Below are 20651 nucleotides of genomic sequence, written 5' to 3' on the forward strand. Positions count from 1 at the left end.
ACCGACACTTTCTGCCAAGTATGATAAGGATACGCCAAATAGTTTTAAAGTACTGGGTACAAATAATTTTTAAATTTTAATCATATGAATCATATCATAAATTAATCAAAATAACGGTGCCGTTTCATATTTAACTTCAAATATCTCGAAAACTAATGACTTTAACGTTACCAATGAAGAGTATATTATTTACGTAGAAAGTATAAATTGTAGTTCCAGAAGTCGGTGAAAATTAAATGAATATTTTAGCAACAATTCAATTGTTAATTAACAATTTACGATCGCAATAATAACCAAAATAATCATGATACGTTGATCAAACTTATAAAGATTATAAAGATGAGATGCTTATTTAATATTTTATCGACAAAATATAAATTGTTCGTTTTTTTGCATAATCTTTAAATTTTGAAAAAAAAAATAGTTATAATACGCTGGTCTAATTAGTAAAGTACAAAGAAAGATTATTCATCAAGTCCAATATTAGGATCATATATATTAATAATATAGGTATGCAAAGTCCGCAGATAGTGTGCTACTTTTTTTATTAACAAAATGGCGCCCCCAACTCGTGTTTTTTTCAATTATTGGTCTATAACTCAGAAGATTTTAACTTTACACCAAAAACACTGAAATTAAAAATTCACCCCAATTTAATTATACATACAGGAATGTTTTTCCTGATTTGCTCCGACGAAAATTTTTCTAGGAAAATGTGGGTTTTCCCAACACAATCTCAAATTTTCAAATAAATTTTTTGGGCAAGCAATTATTTATCAATAATTAAATAACTTGGTGAAATAAAAGCTTTCTTGGTATAGATTATAACTGCAGAAGCCGGTGAAAATTAAACGAATATTTTAGCAACAATTCAATTGTTAATTAACAATTTACAGTCGCAATAACAACCAAAATAATCATGAGACATTGATCAAACTTAGAAAGATTATAAAGATGTCATGCCTATTTCATATTTTGCCTGCAAAATATAAATTTTTCATTTTTTTGCATAATCTTTAATGTTTAAAAAAATAGTTACAAACAAATTAACATTTTTCAGAAATTGTTTATTATATAATAATTTTAAAAAATACTTACAATGCGTATTTCAATGGTCTTAAAAACGAATGCTTCAAAAAAAATTTTCCAACCATTTGCAAAAAAGATATGAAACAGAAAAGTAAACATACGATTACTTCGTTGTTTATAATTTGTTTTAATTGTTTCAAAGCTTAAAAGTGAGTTTATTGTACAAACTAATTACTCTCAAAAAATAACAAACATTAGTTCAATGGTTATATTTTAATGAAAGATTAAAAATGTTTTTTTTTTGTAATTTTTAACGCGAAAGTAGGCTTGATACAGAGCCGGAGATGTTCACTCGAAGCGACTGACACGCAATAAACTCGCGCGAGTTGCGTATGTGGACGGGTATAATACATAATACATAGCTAATAAATTACAAATTACAAAAAAAAATATTTATAATCTTTAATTAAAATATAACTATTAAACTAATAACCGATATTTGATGTAAGTAATTAGCTTGTACTTTAAGCTCACTTTTACGCTTTGAAAGAATTAAAAAAAAATTATAAACAACGTAGTAATCGTATGTTCATTTTGCTGTTTCATAACTTTTTTCCAAATGGTTGGAAACAACTTTTAATGCACTCATTTTCAAGATCTTTAAAATACGCATTTTACGTATTTTTTAAAATTATAATATAATAAAAACTTTCTGAGAACCGTTAATTTGTTTATAACTATTTTTTTTAAACATTTAAAGATTATTCAAAAAAATTAAAAATTTATATTTTGTCGACAAAATATTAAATAGGCATCTCATATTTATAAGATTTCAAAGTTTGATCAATGTATCATAATTATTTTGGATATTATTGCGACCGTAAATTATTAATTAACAATTGAATTGTTGCTAAAATATTCGTTTAATTTTTACCGGCTTCTGGAACCATAATCAAAACCAAGAAAGCTTTAATGTCACCCAGTTATTTAATTATTGGTAGATAATTACTTATCTAAAACTTTATTTGAAATTTAAAGGTTTTGTTGGGAAAACGCGCATTTTACGAGGAAACTTTTCATCGGAGTAGATCGAGAAAAACATGTCTTTATGCAGAATTTAATTTCAGTGAATTTTTATTAGGGTGTTTTTGATTTAAAGTTAAAATACACGGAGTTATGGAGCAAAAATTGAAAAAAACACGATTTGGGGGCGCCATTTTGTTAATAAAAAAAGGAGCACACTATCTGCGGACTTTGCATACCTATATTATTAATATATATTACCATAAGCTTCGATTCCAGCAATAAAATTGCTGGTAAAAATTGCTGGTAAATAACTTTTCCCAAAAATGCCCTATCCTCCGATAATCAGCCCAGACTATTACAAAATTACTAAAAATTACTTTTCTCCTTTTGAATTGATTAACTTATTTTGGAATGAAATATTGGAATGACTAAATTATGCTATAGAAATGCTCAATACAAAAAATGAACAAATATGGTGTGGATCTAAAACAAACTCTCTCCGTTTCACAAAAATTCTGACTAACCTTTTTGTTTTTCTTTACTTCTTCCTGGATTGCGCAGCCTTCGCTTCTCTCACACTTGCTCCTAGGATGTAGCGAAAGGTCCTTCTCGTTCAAACTGCTTCACCAACAAACAAACAACGGGACTCATCGCTCGACATCTCTATTCAGTTTTCTCTTTGCTCGATATCCTGTGCAAATTGATACCCACCGGCTACTCGTTCTAGACAGAACACAGGAATCTCCTCGGACACAAGGAAAATTAACTTCTCAACTCGGTTAACGATTTCGTTTCACCACGATCTGCTCGCAATGGCCAACTTTACCACTTTACACCGACTTCTCACTTTTTAAAAACTGGACTGTCCTCTCCAGATGTTAATTACACAGTAATCATTTTTTCTCTCCTCAAAATCAGACTCAACACTCTCATCCCTTCCATCCATTATTCTCCGCCAATCACAAACATCTTGTCTACCCACTACATACCTATTTTCATTTCTTAAGAACCCATTTATTTTGTACAAAACTTTTCCATTTTGTTAAATTCTAGGAGATACCAAATTACTTTTCGTTGTTTCAATATGCTAAACAAAAAACCTTATATTCTAAACTCAATAAATTTGTTTATTGTCTCTCCTTCTACGGATCATTTACAAATGTCCTATTGTCGATTCCAGCGCGAAATAAATGTACTTTCTAATTTTTACCGCATAATTGTATGTCCGTTCAAAGAAACCATTAACAAATCACCTAACGATTTCACCTTCCGCGAAAACACTGCTTGCTAACTAAATTATAATTTTTACAATTTTTGGTCATATACAGGGCGATGAAAATCTATGATCTCGTGGTCTCTGGTATAAATTTATTTTCTAAATTTTTCCCATAAAAAATTATACAACACTATGCATTAAAAAATAATATTACGAATATCACACGATAGTACGAATAAATAATAAAATAATGCTCCAATTTGTTTCTCAAACTTGTTTCCATTCGTCAATATTTACTCACTACTTTACACGCATTATTTTCAATTTATTCTCACTCTCTTGTGATATTAATTTTAATTATTTTATTCATAGAGATGTTGACCAATCGAAACCTACAAAACTAAATATTTTAGCGATTCTTTTTTATTTAATGATTTTAATTTCCAATCGTTAAGTAAGATCTGATCGCGTGTTTAATTCTGTCCAATCAGATTATTATTTTAATAGGAATTTTCTACCTAGATTATTATACGCTCTGAGCTTCGCTGGTGTCGCTCCTAGCGGACTACTAATTCAACTTTCACCGGTAATTTTTAAATTTATTATTTAATTGTTATCGCTGAATATTTACAACGCAAAAAAGTAATTAAATTGTAATCGATTTTTTAAAGATTCTGCTAATCATTTTGGCGTTCTATTGATAAAATATGAATTTCTTACTTCGGATACTTTCACAATTATCGTGTAGATGGCGCTAGATTAATTTATAAATACATATTACGGAACATTAAAAAAACTTAAATTCAGTATTTAAAACGTAAGTATATTTAAGGTAAAGATATATACCACAGCTTTGGCCAACTAATATTTTTTATAATTAATGTTTTTAATTTTAATTTTAAATTAATCACTTTGACATTTATGTCAAATTTCCGGTAAACGTTTACAGACTTGCCACTACTGGCGCTCGCGAATTTGTAAATATCCCCTCTACGTACGAGCTCATAGCGTATAGTTTATTATTATAGATTGTTTTTGTTTATTTACAAAAAATTTCTTAGTTTTGACAATTACCACATTTAGGAAAAGAACCAAAATAAACTTTTAGTTCTGCATAATATAATGTCAAATTATCACGAGGAGTACGAGGACAATACATATCGGCAATTTTAAGCGCTCGGTTGTAGGTACTTCTGTACGATTATTTCATGAATAAAACTGTGCTGTTCACTTTGACAGGTTGTACTATTATAAACTGGGATAAATGTCACTGAATGTTTTTATAAAAGACTTGACTTTTATATGTAAGTATTAAAAAATAATCTGTCGAATATCACACGATAGTAAGAATAAATAAGAAAATAATGCTCCAATTTGTTTCATAAACTTGTTTCCAATCGGCAATAGTCACTCGAGCCCTCCGGGCTCTCGTGTCTATTGCCAGGCAACACGTTTTTGAAAAATTGTCGCATTATTGTCAGTTTATTCTCACTATTTTGTGATATTAATGTAATATTTTTTTGATAATTTCCCATCGTCAAGGAGCGCGACGTATGTCCTTCGTTGTTACGCAACAATAAACTTTCAGTGGCATTAATAACATTAAGGGCCGGTTGTTCGAACGCTAATCAACAATGATCACTATCAAATATTTAATTACTGTCACCAAAACTGTCAATGTCAACTTTTATTGGGTTGCTGAAAACATAATTGATTAAAATTATGAGATTAGTTAATCAATTAACATAACAATTATTAACATAATTGATTAAGTAATTTCATATTATGTTTTCAGCAACCCAAACAAAGTTGACATGGACAGTTGGTGACAGTAATTAAATATTTGATAATGATCATTGTTGATTAGCTTTCGAACAACCGGCCCTTAATGTTTTACAACTTGTCAAACTTGTCACCATGAGCAGATTTAGCAAATATTCAGGCGAAGATATTAATAAAATATTAGCTAAAATGATTTAAAAATACAAATTTATTCATGAAATCATTCGAGTATCGGCTGTCGATCGATGTATTATTCCGTTATCGAGCGGTAGAAAAGTATTCAACATTGAAGCAAAGCAATTAAAAGCAAATTAAAATAATCTGTCATTAATGTTTATATCGACAAAAGATTAAATTTTGTGTTATCAGTATACCTTAAATAAAAAATCCTAATTGCTATAAAAATAAAATAAAGTGAAATGACAATATTTAGTACATAATGCAGAGTACCAGTGGCGGCGGAGGAAATCTTAATCCACAAAATGTGTACTCAAATGTTCCAAATAATTTAATCACACCAGCACATTTTGCAAATAATTATCCTGTTATACCTGATCAGACAAATATAGAAGTAGAGCCAATATGGAATCAAACCCAACACGTGCAGTACCAGATTATGCCGTACCAGCCCATGCAGTACCAGCCCATGCAGTTCCAGCCCATGCATCACCAGCCAATGCAGCATCAATCAATACAAAACCAGCAGATACAATGCACTCAAAGTAAGTACCCTCAACTAATTCAAACAAATCTTACGCAAACCAAGATAAATTCATACCTGAAACCATCACAATTACATCAGACTAGTTCAACCCTCATCAAAAATAAACAGACAACTGGGACAGAAAACACAGAGAACCAAGAAGGCACCGAACATGAAACAACCGATGATAATAGTATCTACGAGCCGAATGACTGTCAGAAAATTGAATCGCGTAGACATAAACGCAAAAGACAAAAATATAGCCCAGAGAATTTGAAAAAATCTGTACGTCCTCGAACAGAAAATCAGAATATTGAAATTAAAAATAGATTTCAGCCCGTTACGCAGATTCAACAAAATAACTACAGGCAGTGCTAACAAAGCTCAACAAAAAATAGATAAAATTCCACCATTTATTCTATATGGTGTAACCAAAGATGTTCAGGTACTGCTAAAACTCATTCGAGAAGGAACCACAAAATTTACCTATCAGCTTTTAACGGAAAACAAAATGAAAATTCAAGGAGAAACGGTGGAAGATTACAAAACGATAAAAGAAATTCTCGACAAAAATAATATAAAAAAGATCAAGGCAGGTTGTGTTTATATCTGATTCAGAGTTGGACCACCATCTCCATATAGCTATTTCAGCATCCTTATGCCTCATCGCTGAAGCTCAGGAAGTCTCAACTCTGAAGGAAATACAAACAATTCTGCCAATTTAAGGCAAACCATCGCAATGCAATGAACCCACCCCTGAGACGCAATTCAGCGACATCTCTCGTATTACGAGGAAAACAACGAAAAGCCCCAGATGCAAAGTTTACTACCTTTTAAACAATTAGAATAATTGAAATAAAAATATAATAAACAATATTTTAAATCCAAGACTTTTCGTTAATAAACTGCTTTCTGGCTGCATCCCATATCTTCGGGAGATATGGGATGTCAAAATAATATAGTTCGGCATACGTACAAACTACCGGAGGAAAAAACTTTCCGAGTAGTCTTAAGAAACTTACACCACAGCACAGATCAAAATGAAATCATATCCTCACTAAAAGAAAAAGGTCATAATGTAAAGCAAATCCTGAACGTTTAAATAGGCAAACAAAAGCACCAAAGGACATATTTTTTATAGACCTAGAAAGAAAGAAAATAACGGGGAAATATATCAAATGAATAGACTATTAAATGCAGTAGTTCGATTTGAACAACCTCACAGAAAACAATCTGTCATTCAATGTAAACGTTGTCAAAACTACGGACATTCGGGAAATCAGTGTACGCTACAATATAGGTGCGTAAAACGTGCGCAAAATCATGATTATCGCACTTGTAAAAAAACAAAGGCTGATGGAAACCCAGCAAAATGTGCACTATGTGGTGGACCCCACCCAGCAAATTTTAAAGGATGTCAAGTCTACCAGGCCATCTTAAATAAAAGATACCGCACAAGAACTGAAAATACACCACAAACGCAAAAAATCCATCAACAGAGACCAAGAACAAATGAAGAATCAAATGAGGCATACAGTATAGAAAACTTGCCCCAAACATCAGGTACTTATGCAAACGCCACCAAAAAAATGAGACCTATAGCAAGACCGGTTGCTAAACAGCAAAATGCACCAGACACAAACCAAAATAGTAGTTTTACACAATACGTACAACATGTAATAGAACAGCAACAAACTACAATAAACCAACTAATCCTGGAAATTAAAGAACTTAGAGAAGAGCTAAAACAGGCCATTACAAATAAGTGTAATGGCTAAGCTACTTACTATTGCACTATGGAACGCAAATGGCATAAAGCAACACAAACACGAAATAGAAGTATTCCTAGTAACTAACAAAATTGACATATTGTTAGTCTCTGAACACAGCTTACCTCAAAAACTAGTTTCAAAATCCCAAACTTTGAAGTTTACAATGCAGCCCATCCCGATGTGGATCGATTAGCCAGAGCTGGGGCAGCAGTGTTAATTCGAAATGGACTTAAACACTATCTCCTTAATAAAGTAGAAAAAAATGACATACAGGCAACCAGCGTAGTAATAGAGGATTGGAATGGACCAATTACAATAACAGCGGTGTTTTGCCCACCAAATTATCGAGCAAATAAAGAAATGTTTACAGAATTATTTAGAAATAACGGCAACAGATTCCTAGCACGAGGCGACTATAACGCTAAACACACTAGCTGGGGATCTCGTCTAACAGCTCCAGGAAGAGGAAGAATACTGCATCACGTCATTCAAGAACTACACCTAAATTATCTGTCCACCTATACACCAACCTACTGGCCTACAGACCCTCAGAAATACCCAGATTGCCTTGACTTCTTTGTGACCAAAGGATTCTCCAACAATTATCTAACCATCGAACCTAATTATGATATTGCCTCAGATTATACACCAATAATAGCTACGATTCATACAAATATCCAAGAAAAACCAAAACCACTGATTCTCCATAATCAAGCTACCAACTGGAATCTATTTAGAGAAATATTAGAAAATGAAGTAAACCTCAATATATCCTTAAAAACACACCAAGAATTGGAAAACCAAGTACAACAATTTACAGAATTAATACAGTATGCCTCATGGGAATCAAATCCACCATTGGTCAGAATCCAAAACAGAAGTCACTGTCCTCCTAATATAAGGGAGAAGATTAAAGAAAAGCGCCACTTAAGAAAGATCTGGCAAAACACAAGACACCCTGCAGATAAAACCAATTATAACAGGGCAGCGAAACGTTTAAAAGACTATCTATCAAGATTAAAAATGAGAGCTTCCAAAACTATGTCGAAAACATAACGTCAACAAAGAATACAAATTACAGCTTATGGAAAGCAACTAAAAAATTAAAGCAACCCAAAGAACATATTGCAGCGATAAGGAAACCTGATGGAAGTTTGGCCAAAAACAAATAAAGAGAAAGCAGAAATTTTCGCTACCCATCTTGAAAAACAGTTTTCAAACCTCTCTCAACAAGAGAAGATACAGATGACGAAATTATAGCGTTTCTTAATGCACAAATACCATCAGATGAGCAAATACAACATATTACACCAAATGACGTACGGTGCATTATAAAAACAGAGCTAGACCCTAAAAAAGCTCCAGGACACGACCTAATCACTGGAAGAATTATGAAAGAACTACCGCGAAAAGGAATACTGCGCAATGGAAGGTAGCGCAAATAATACTAATCCCTAAACCTGGTAAACCTCAACACGAAACAACTTCATACCGACCAATAAGTCTACTGCCTGTCATGTCGAAAATTATGGAAAAATGGACTAAGAAATGGAAGATAAAACTTAAAGAATCCAAATCAAGCCACATATTATTCACTAAATGTCATAGTGATTCTCCTCAAATATCACTCAACAATGCTCCCCTTCCAACGGCAGATACTGTAAAGTACTTAGGCCTACATATGGACAAGAGACTCACTTGGAAAACTCATATATGGAAAAAAAGAGAACATCTTGATACCATATATAGAAAATACTATTGGTTGCTCGGAAGAAAATCCCAGTTGTCGTTGAGAAATAAATTACTAGCATACAATGCCATACTCAAGTCAATTTGGACGTACGGAATACAGTTGTGGGGCACTGCTTCAAAATCCAATCTAGCAATCATGGACGGGTTTCAAAACAAGGTGTTACGAGCAATAACTGATGCGCCGTGGTTTGTAAGCAACAAAGACATCCTACAAGACCTTCAAGTGCCAACTGCGAGTGAAGTGATAGTGTCACACAGTGATAAATATTTACAGCGACTAGAAAACCACCCAAATGTGTTAGCGCTAAATTTATTAGACAATAGTCAACAAATTAGACGTATTAAGCAAAAATTTCCATTAGATTTACCATTCTTAACTTAAGAAACACTAATTGTAAATGTAATTGTAATACTCATGTAGAGTAAATATTTATCGAAATATTCTCTTCGGGCCATTGTAAATTTCAACAAATGTGTTTATGGTCTGTTTTTTTGACTGATTGCAATAAAAAAAAAATTCATGAAATAATCTTACCGAATTACACTCAAGATCTTAAAATTTACCGATTTATGTTGCCCTCGTGCATAGTTGACATACATTAAAACTGTCAAATTGTCACTAGGGATACAAATCGAATCGGTAATTTTAGAGCTCTTGTGCAATTACAAGTGAAAATACTCTTATATACGGATAAAAAATGCCGAATAAATAAAACCCTTATTCTGACGTTGAAGTATATATTTGTGTATGAAATAAGATAAAACTAATTTTCCTCCTGTTCTTCTTCATCCAAAGAATTTTGACAAGGTTTTTCTCTGGGAATTTTGTGACACTCATGTTGTTGTTCGTCAATTGCAAATGATCTTTTAATAGCTTCGACTCTAGCGGTATCTATACATTCTATAAAGTTATTCATGTATGTACTGCACTTTATTATGCAGGTTTTGTGAGCTTTCAAACAGTCTATTAACTGAAAAATAAAAAAAAATATGTGTATGATCAACTATTTAAATGGGAAATAAGCCACAATTTTACTAAAAAAATTATTTTATTAACGTTTCGACGTCCAAATCGGATGCCGTTGTCAAAATACAAAATATTAATAAATCAAACAAAAATGTTGTTAAGTAAAATATTCTTCTAATAATTTATTTAATCTGACTCATTTATATTGGCAATTCAGACATATATTATATATTTTAAAGTAGAAGACTTTAAAATGATATTGCCATAATTTATGAGTTGCGTTCCTGGGACCACTTTACTGAAAGATAGTTCATTCGATTATGTACATGAAATCAACCCCAACTCAAGAAAATCCGTCACAAAAAATCATAGCATGTGATCTGTCTTTAAAAAGCCAACCATATGCAACGGTGACAGTAAAATTCTCGTGCTAGAGATTCCATAGTAAATCACGAGGGAAAACTAGGAAAAACCTCGTGATACTATCCCGACATCGTAAGTATTAGGTCTTACGTTTAGTTTACTCTCAAAACTAATACCAAATTGTGACCTTAATATACATATGTTATTTTAAATTATAAATAATATTAATAATACATAGATATATAAATAATACTAAAATATATAATATGTACTAACTCGATATGTTATTGACTTACTAATCGTGATCTTTTCTTTCTATTGACTTCCTCTTTTAGTATGGGTAACCACATCTTACTACATTCCACCAACGAATTTGAGACACAACTGGTTTCATTTAGCATAGAGTCGCTTCTTTAATTTTTCTCTTTTTACTGTTTCTTTCAGGATATCGGGATAGTATCACGAGGTTTTTTCCTGGTTGTCCCTCGTGATTTACTATGGAATCTCTAGCACGAGAATTTTACTGTCGCCGTTGCATGTGGTTGTCTTTTTAAAGCCAGATCACATGCTATGATTTTTTTGAGACGGATATTATTGAGTTGGGGTTGATTTCATGTAATCGAATGAACTATCTTTCAGTAAAGTCGTCCCAGGAACGCAACTCATAAATATTGGCAATATTATTTTAAAGTCTTCTTGTTTAATCTCAAACATTCAATTTTCATATCCGATATTTAACAATCTTTTTATCAAATCCTTAGTGGCGTAGACGTAGACGCACTGGAAAAGATCAACACCAAATTTTGTGTACTCTTGTTTATAAATGAACGCAAATGCATGACGGAACGTAAAAGAAACGTAACGGAACGGAAGAGTTGACCAACTTTCATCTTTTACAGTGCGTTTCTTACGTCTGGCCAATTAAGCGGAAGAGTTTTGTTCTGTCACCCAAAATGGACCCGCCCTCATCCATTTTGTAAAGTTGTTTATTAACATATTCGAATTTTGTTAATTATTTGTTACAATGGATGTTAAGTTATTCATTTAATAAAAATACACACACCGGCAAAATTAGCCGAACACCTTAAAAATGGGACATGTTTGATGTCACGAATTTCCTAAACCAGTGGTCCGATTTGAGTGATTCTTTTAGTATGTTATAACCTTATTATTTAAGAATATCGTTGTAGTAATATTGTTGCTAGACAGCTACATATCATTTTATACCGGGTGTAACAATAATACTGTGCTTTTTTCTTAAAGTTTGGAACACCCTGTGGACTATTCTGGCATATATAAAATATTGAAATTAAAACTCAAATATAGCCTTAGGCTTTCTTAACATTTTCTTTTTTGATTAATTTGCTTATGTTGGAAAATAAAAAAGTTATGGGCTTTAACAACTAGCCATGTTTTTCATCGATAAATCCTCATAGTAGGGGAGGAAAGTATGCTAAATTTGTAGTTACTCGAGCGTTATGGGCACCTATTGGATTGTGAATAGTATGTGCTAAAACCAGAAATAGGTTAAGTTAAGTTTTCCATATATTGGAGGACTTTTCATTTTTTAATTTATTTTCCATTTTAAACAATCTTTTTTTCCGATAAAAGCGCGATCCATCCATAATTCGAAAAAATGTGTCGAATAAATGTTGCTTATTTTTACGTAAAGAATCCAAATCTGCAATAAAAATTGGGGGCTCCTATTTAAGATTTTAAATTAAATTCCCCACCCCACCTCCGTGGGAGGACGTGTTTGGTGCCATTCGATAGATTTTTCAAAAATATTGAATACGTGTATTTTGCAGTTTTTCGATATGATGTTCAGCTAGTTCAGCTGAAATCCACGGGGGGTCGTCATTGTGACATCGCTTATTAATTTATTTATTTAATACACCTATTGAATTACTTTAGGCTTGTTTATTAAACTAAGCAGATAATGATGGTAGGGGAGCTCAAGCGGGGATTTTTTCAGTTACTCGAGCGCGTCAGATTATCACATGGGGAGAAACCTTGTACCCTGTAAATGTACCTATATCATATATTGGTTCTTAACACCGGGGAATTCATTAAGGGGGACCGAAAAAAAATCTGTTCTTAGAAATTTAAAAAAATTATTCGCTTGGGGGGTAAATCAAAAATTTTAAATACGATATTTCGCGAAATGAACATCAGGTCGTAAAACTGCAAAATACATGTATTCAATATTTTTCAAAAATCTGTCGAATGGCACCAAACACGTCCCCCCACGGAGGTGGGGTGGGGGGTTACTTTAAAATCTTAAATAGGAGCCCCCAATTTTTATTGAAGATTTGGATTCCTGACGTAAAAATAAGCAACTTTTATTCGCAACATTTTTTTAAATTATGGATAAATGACGCTATAATCGGAAAAAAACAATTGTTTCAAATGGAAAATAAATTAAAAAATGAAAAGTCCCCCAATAAATGGAAAACTTAACTTAACCTTTTTCTGGTTTTAGCACATACTATTCACAATCGAATAGGTCCCCACAACGCTCGAGTAACTGCAAATTTAGAATACTTTCCTCCCCTACTATGAGGATTTATCGATGAAAAACATGGCTAGTTGTTAAAGCCCATAACTTTTTTATTTTCCAACATAAGCAAATGAATCAAAAAAGAAAATGTTAAGAAAGCCTAAGGCTATATTTGAGTTTTAATTTCAATATTTTATATATACTAGAATATTCCACAGGGTGTTCCAAACTTTAAGAAAAAAACACAGTATTATTGTTACACCCGGTATAAAATGATATTTAGCTGTCTAGCAACAATATTATTACAACGATATTCTTAAATAATAAGGCTATAACATACTAAAAGCATCACTCAAATCGGACCACTGGTTTAGGAAATTCGTGACATCAAACATGTCCCATTTTTAAGGTGTTCGGCTAATTTTGCCGGTGTGTGTATATCATAGTGTAATTTCAATATTTCAGATAAATACGAGGGTGGAACTTTTTTGTCTTTAACTTTTAAGCATTTTTGATACTGGCTCGAATAACCTAGCGGAATGACCAGTGGTTCGCACATCACTTCGCCGTGATGAATGCGAGTTCAATTCCTGACCCGGTGAACGAAAAACAAAAAGGCTAACGCTATAGTTTAAAATTCATAAGAATCTTAGGCTTAATCTTGAATATGCGGTAGTTTGATGAGCCTATGGGGGAGCAGTAAGGCAAGGGATAAGGGCTTGCGGATCAGTGATACTCCACCATAGATCCATACTAGAAGTTATGCGATAAAATAACTATTACCCTACCCAAAACGGACGGCCATGACCGGTACTAGATATTCGCAATTGATGGACTCGATTTATCTCTGTAAAGTAAATAGGCGTACCAGTTTTCGTTTTCCTAAATAGAAGCGTTCTGAAAATATTAAAAAAACTAATAACAAGGCGCTACAGCGTCAACTTTATAGCTATAGCTTTCAACGTAAAGTATTTACTTTAGGTATGAATTTTTTTTGCTAAGAAATAATTATTAATCCAAATTTTTTACCTCGTCGGTAGGACAGTCAGCGTGTTGTAACTTGTCACCTATTTTTTTCTCAACCGTTTCAAAAAGTTGTTCCACATTCTCCATAGTTATACCGTTTTCTTCTGAGTGTGTTCTATCGAGACACTGTAATTTTTTCATCCACTTATCATCCTCAATTCTTTCATCCGATGGTTTGCATTGAACATCCTCTCGTTCCTCTAAGTATAATATTAAATTTATTAGCAAAAACATAAAAAAGCCAAAGTTATCCTCGTATTGTCTCTAATAGAAAAAGAGCAAACCGTTACCCCGATGTTCAGCTACGAGAGGTATCACCCAATATGGGCGATAAAAAAGGCCAAAATGTCGTATTCCGTGAAATGCTATAGGCATACCCACCCTGCTTCTGTGTCTGTGCTCTCCAGACCATTGATTTGCAACGACTCGAGTACTACTGAATCTGTCTCTCAGAGCCAGAAGTACTAGTCGGTGATCATTGTCACTCTGTGGTCTCTCTGTAATTCCTCAGAACTCATCGACTCATGAGTCTACGCTCGTTCACACGTATCGTTCCATGTCTATATCCAAGACCACTACAAAACTTAGATAAACCTGAAGATTTTATCACTTGCTGTTTATGGTACGATAAGTCGGTATGTAAAAAATTAATGAACTCTAAAGGGTCGTTTAAACACAGCGATAAATCAAACAACTTATCAAGGTCAATCGAGTTGTTGCAACTTATCATTGTGTGTAAACGGTGCATCGCACAACTTATCAAAGTTGGAGTTGGGTTGAAGGTGGTATCGCATTGAATTGCAGCGTCTAAACAGCGTTTCAACTTGTCATCACAACTAGTTGCTGTGACTTATCGTTGTGTTTAAACGACGCTTAAAGGATCGTTTAAACACAGCGATATATCAAACAACTTATCAAGGTCAATCGAGTTGTTGCAACTTATCATTGTGTGTAAACGGTGCATCGCACGACTTATCAAAGTTGGAGTTGGGTTGAGGTTGGTATCAACTTATCACAAGGATCGAGTTGTTTTAATTTATCGTCGTGTCTAAACGGTACAGCGATTTATCTTTGGACTTGGGTCGTATCAATTTAGGAGAATCTTACCGTATTAGAATTTATTTACATATATAATTAAATAATGTACAGGGTGATTGATTAGTGGGGTAAAGCTACGTAGATCCGTTATAGTAATAGATAGCAATAAAAGTTAATAACAAAAATTGTAGCCAACTTTTAGATTCACATTTATAAAATTAATTAGAATGTTACATAGGGTGTTCGAAAACATAGTGGCAGAAATCATAGAGCAAAACAGCGAAACCAAACAAGTTTGATTTCTCCGCTCGCACTCTTTGTTATTTTTCCGAAAAATGAATCTCGATGTCCTGATATCTGAAGTGTTTCAAAGAAAGCTGTTTTTGAATCAGTAAGATTCCCTATTCAGATGACGACGATGGCTTTTTAAATTTATAACTTTATGCAATTTTATAATTAAATAAATATTATGTAACTTAATAATTATTATTAGTTCTACGTTCTACAGTGTGGCAAAACCAAATGGAATAAATTCATTATTTCGTAAACCGACGACTAAAAAATCCGGACATATTTTTAAATTATGATTTTTTGGCATTTACATACTAGTGACGTCATCCATCTCGAAGCTGAAATAAAAAATATACATGCGGACCAATGTAAAAAAGGTCATTTCATTGTTGTCTTCTTACCGGCGTGAGAAATACAAAATAAGATTTACTATTTTATTTGGACATAAGTCACAATTCGAGTTTGAAATCAAGTTTACTTGACGTTTCGAGTTTCACTTCGGAAATCGTTATCAGTATATAAAAAAACATTCATAAATTAAAAATTTAACTTTTGTTTCTGGTGAAGCAACGCAGTTGGAACAAGCAGAATATTATAATTATTGTCACCGGAAAGCGAAAAAGGTAACGCACAACTTGAAAGAACTTATATATTTCTAACTTCGTTTCTGGTGAAGCAACGCAGTTGGAACAAGCAGATATATTATAGTTGTGTCACCGGAAAGCGAAAAAGGTAACGCACAACTTGGGAGAACCTATAGATTTCCAACTTGGTTTCTGGTGAAGGAACGCAGTTGGAACAAGCAGATATATTATAATTGTGTCACCGGAAAGCGAAAAAGGTAACGAATAACTTGGAAGAGCCTATAGTTTTCTAACTTCGTTTCTGGTGAAGCAACGCAGTTGGAACAAGCAGATATATTATAGTTGTGTCACCGGAAAGCGAAAAAGGTAACGCACAACTTGGGAGAACCTATAGATTTCCAACTTGGTTTCTGGTGAAGGAACGCAGTTGGAACAAGCAGATATATTATAATTGTGTCACCGGAAAGCGAAAAAGGTAACGAATAACTTGGAAGAGCCTATAGTTTTCTAACTTCGTTTCTGGTGAAGCAACGCAGTTGGAACAATCAGATATATTATAATTGTGTCACCGGAAAGCGAAAAAGGTAGTCCCTGAAAACTATAGGTTTTTCCAAGTTGTGCGTTACCTTTTTCGCTTACCGGTGACACAATTATAATATATCTGCTTGTTCCAACTCGTTGCTTCACCAGAAGCGAAGTTAGAAAACTATAGGGTCTTCCAAGTTGTGAGTTACCTTTTTCACTTTCCGGTGACACAATTATAATATATCTGGTTGTTCCAACCCTGTTGCTTCACCAGAAGCGAAGTTAGAAAACTATAGATTCTTCCAAGTTGTGCGTTACCTTTTTCGCTTTCTGGAGACACAATTATAATATATCTGCTTGTTCCAACTCCATTGCTTCACCAGAAACGAAGTTAGAAAAGTATAGGTTCTTCCAAGTTGTGCGTTACCTTTTTTGCTTCCCGGTGACACAATTATAATATATCTGCTTGTTACAACTCCGTTGCTTCACCAGAAGCGAAGTTAGAAAAGTATAGGCTCTTCCAAGTTGTGAGTTACCTTTTTCACTTTCCGGTGACACAATTATAATATATCTGGTTGTTCCAACCCTGTTGCTTCACCAGAAGTAAAGTTAGAAAACTATAGGTTCTTCCAGGTTGTGCGTTACCTTTTTCGCTTCCCGGTGACACAATTATAATATATCTGCTTGTTCCAACTCCGTTGCTTCACCAGAAGCGAAGTTAGAAAACTATAGGCTCTTCCAAGTTGTGAGTTACCTTTTTCACTTTCCGGTGACACAATTATAATATATCTGGTTGTTCCAACCCTGTTGCTTCACCAGAAGCGAAGTTAGAAAACTATAGGTTCTTCCAAGTTGTGCGTTACCTTTTTTGCTTTCCGGTTACAATTATAATATTATATCAGCTGCTTTTTCCAACTGTGTTGCTTCACCAGAAACAAAGTTAAATTTTTAATGTATGAATGTTTTTTGTTGATATTTTCAACTCAGGCGCTCCAAAACCAACAAACCACTCGCAAACCCGTCCAAATACGTATTGCGAACCATCAAAGCTTTTGTTGAAAAACCGACAGAAGTTGACGTGCCTGATCCCTTGATCACGCATTTTTAATTACTTTTTCTTTTGCGTAGACAGACGAATAGGGAATGTTGTATACAAATTAAAGTACGGTAATGGTACTTTTTAATAGTGATATAAAATACAGGGTATCCCATTTAAATTTTACTGAAAAAATAATGTACCTACCTACTTGAGTTTTAACTCACCCTTTATTAGATATAAAGTAAATTAGCAATATCAATCATTTTTAAAAATTTTGACAATAAATAAAATATGGCATCAATAAACCATTGCCGTTGTGCTTATTTTTATTTATACAGTGAGGAACTTGTTACGATTTTCATATAAAATTGGTTATAACTTTGTAAATACCCTGTATAACATACCCAACCTTTATATTTTGAAAGTAACAGGATCTATTTGTTTACGATGAAAACTAGTTATAATTCATTGAAGGGTCTAAAAGGGTCTAATGTACACAATGGTCCCCTCTTCAACTTGTTGTGGTCAACTTATCGCAGCGTCTAAACAGCGTTTCAACCTCAACAAATCACAGCAACTTGTCATCACAACTAGTTGCTGGACTTATCGCTGTGTTTAAACGCCCCTTAATATACATACGTAGGTGTTTGAACTTTGTCAAGTTTTGAATTTTTTTGTCACTCAATATACTTTCAAAATATTTCTCTAGTTTTGTCAGCAGCGTGACGATTCACTGTTCATATATTTTTCTTATTTGTTTATAGTCACACATCTGAAAAGTCTAGGGATATTTTTATAACATAATAAAATTAATAAAAACAAATTCATGTGGTTATTTAATTTCAATTGAGTTTGTAAAGTTGCTCATCATGTACATTGTTGTGAGTAAAAGAAAACGTCAAAGTGATATTAACAAATATTTCACAAAATTTTTAACAGGGGAGGAAAAACTATGGTTTGTATACTGCATTTAATATTCTGGTAGTTTCCATTTTATTCATGCTATAAAGTTCTTGTTAGGGTATTCAAAATATTGTTTTTAATAATGAAGTGAAGTCATTTAACTTTGGATGAGATGGATAGAGCTGTACGTCTTTTTCTAGGTGACAAGCGGCAAGCTAATGTAGCTGAGCGCATGGGAGTCTCCCAAAGTGTTATAAGTCGATTGTGGTAGCGTTTTTGTGACACTGGAATTGCCGAACGCCATCCAGGTCAAGAGCGCGCTACAACTTCAGCTTATTATTGATTGTTAGTGTTAACCGCTAGAAGACAACCACACGACCACACCAGTTAACCGTGGGCCGTGGTACTTTAAGAACTCGTCCATGAATCCAATAATAAAATTCCATGAATCCAATCTCCACACTCGAAGGTCATTGAGATGTCCACCTATCTGCAGAGGCAAACACGCTGCAAGATTATAGTGGTCTCAGGAATATCAAAGCTGTGATGCAAATGATTGGGCTAGTTTTATTTTTAATAAATGTACATTTTAATTGCACCTAAAGGCAAACTCGTTATTTTTGACATTTTAACAAATTTTCTTGTATATTAAATACTATTAATCACTACAAATAGATTTTACTTTATCCAAAACAACTAAACAAAAAATTATGTCTCATTCTAAAAATATCCCTAGACTTTTTCGATGTGTGTAATATTCGTACTAAAATTACCTGGAGGTTTTATTAATTTTTCAACGCAACTATCCGACAAATTTATAGCACTTTCATCAGTAGAATCTTCACAAACTCTTCGTCCAAATAAAATGTTCCCCATGTTCAAAATAACATGGGGAAATTGTTAAAAGAGATTTGACAAAAAAATTTTGACATTTTTAAATAACGTCAATCTTCAAAGTAAAGTGACATTTGATGGAATTATAATGTGACAACAGTCTCTTGGTAGGGCAGTCAATGAGGGTATTTGGCTCCGAAATCCATCTTACTACATCGATGTACTTGATATTTTCACAGTAAGTAGGGAATAGCTCAAGAAACAAAGTCTACCCTATGCCGATGTGCGCTTCTATCTTGGGGGTGGTTCCCACCCCTTCTCGGGGGTGAAAAATGTTTTTGTTAAAATAGCCACGGAAGAGGCTAGAGAACATAATTTTAAGCAGAACTGTTCTATAATTATTTTTTGAAAACTCAATACTTTTTGAGTTATTCGTGGTTGAAAATTGGCCATTTTCATTGAAAAATTACACCTTTTCGGACGAATTTTTGCGAATACCTTAAAAACTATGCATCTAACAAAAAACACTATATAACATATTTCTGTAGGTTATAAAAAACAAAGAGATTTGCTCCTTCATAAATCTTCTAGTTAAAATACAAAGAGGGGTATTGTAGGTAAGAAGAGTTTGTTTTTTGCTGCATGCTCAAATCGGTTTATTCAACTTGAAATAACAGAGAAACTGTTGATTTTAGGTGTATAATGATACTAATAACTTTTGTAGGGCTTGAAAAAACCTTTAAAATGAGCAATACTAAATGTCGATCACATTCAAACTAAGCGAAAAAAAGTTGCAAGAAACAACTATTCTGCAAAAAAGTTGATGACTAATGAATTTTAAGAAGAAATAAGAAGTATATTTAACCCCTCATCCATCAGAACTTAAATACATCGTTTTCCTTCTACAATACTTTTTATTATAGTGTTATTTCTATGTTCAAACAGTTGAACTGGATTAAAATGAACGGTTTTTCAAAAAAATAAGATTAAATTATAGAGCGCATTTTTAAATTTTCTTAAAAATCTTCCTTTTCCTCCATGTAACTCGAAAAAGATAAGAGATACAAAAAAAAGATACCACACAAAAATGTAGGGTTTTTTCAGATATAAATTTCTTTTTGATTTTTCATTACTGTATCTCTTATCATTTTCAAGTTACATGGAGAAAAAGGAAGATTTTTAAGAAAATTTAAAAATGCACTCTATAATTTGATCTTTCATTTTTCAAAAACCATTCATTTTAAACCTGTCCAACTTTTTGAACATAGAAATAACACTATAATAAAAGGTATTGTAGAAGG

General features: G+C 33.0%; 1 protein-coding gene across 2 annotated transcripts in view; it reads right to left on the reverse strand.

The window, feature by feature from the left end:
* The window catches only part of LOC114335865 (uncharacterized), a 129980-nt gene extending 110509 nt beyond the window's left edge, over positions 1-19471 (reverse strand). The window contains exons 1-3 of one of the 2 annotated variants that reach the window (XM_028286155.2): positions 19290-19471; positions 14140-14336; positions 9999-10251 (exon numbers count right to left, since the gene is read on the reverse strand). In XM_028286155.2, the coding sequence (XP_028141956.2) occupies positions 10045-10251; positions 14140-14336; positions 19290-19392 (507 nt within the window). In that variant the 5' untranslated portion in view covers positions 19393-19471 and the 3' untranslated portion in view covers positions 9999-10044. Of the gene's footprint in view, positions 1-9998; positions 10252-14139; positions 14337-19289 lie in introns of those variants that run through there. The other variant, XM_050650967.1, reaches the window with a different exon arrangement.
* Between the last annotated feature and the right edge of the window lie 1180 nt (positions 19472-20651).

The sequence above is a fragment of the Diabrotica virgifera genome, chromosome 1 (genome assembly GCF_917563875.1).
Source record: "Diabrotica virgifera virgifera chromosome 1, PGI_DIABVI_V3a".
NCBI classification, from domain to species: domain Eukaryota; kingdom Metazoa; phylum Arthropoda; class Insecta; order Coleoptera; family Chrysomelidae; genus Diabrotica; species Diabrotica virgifera.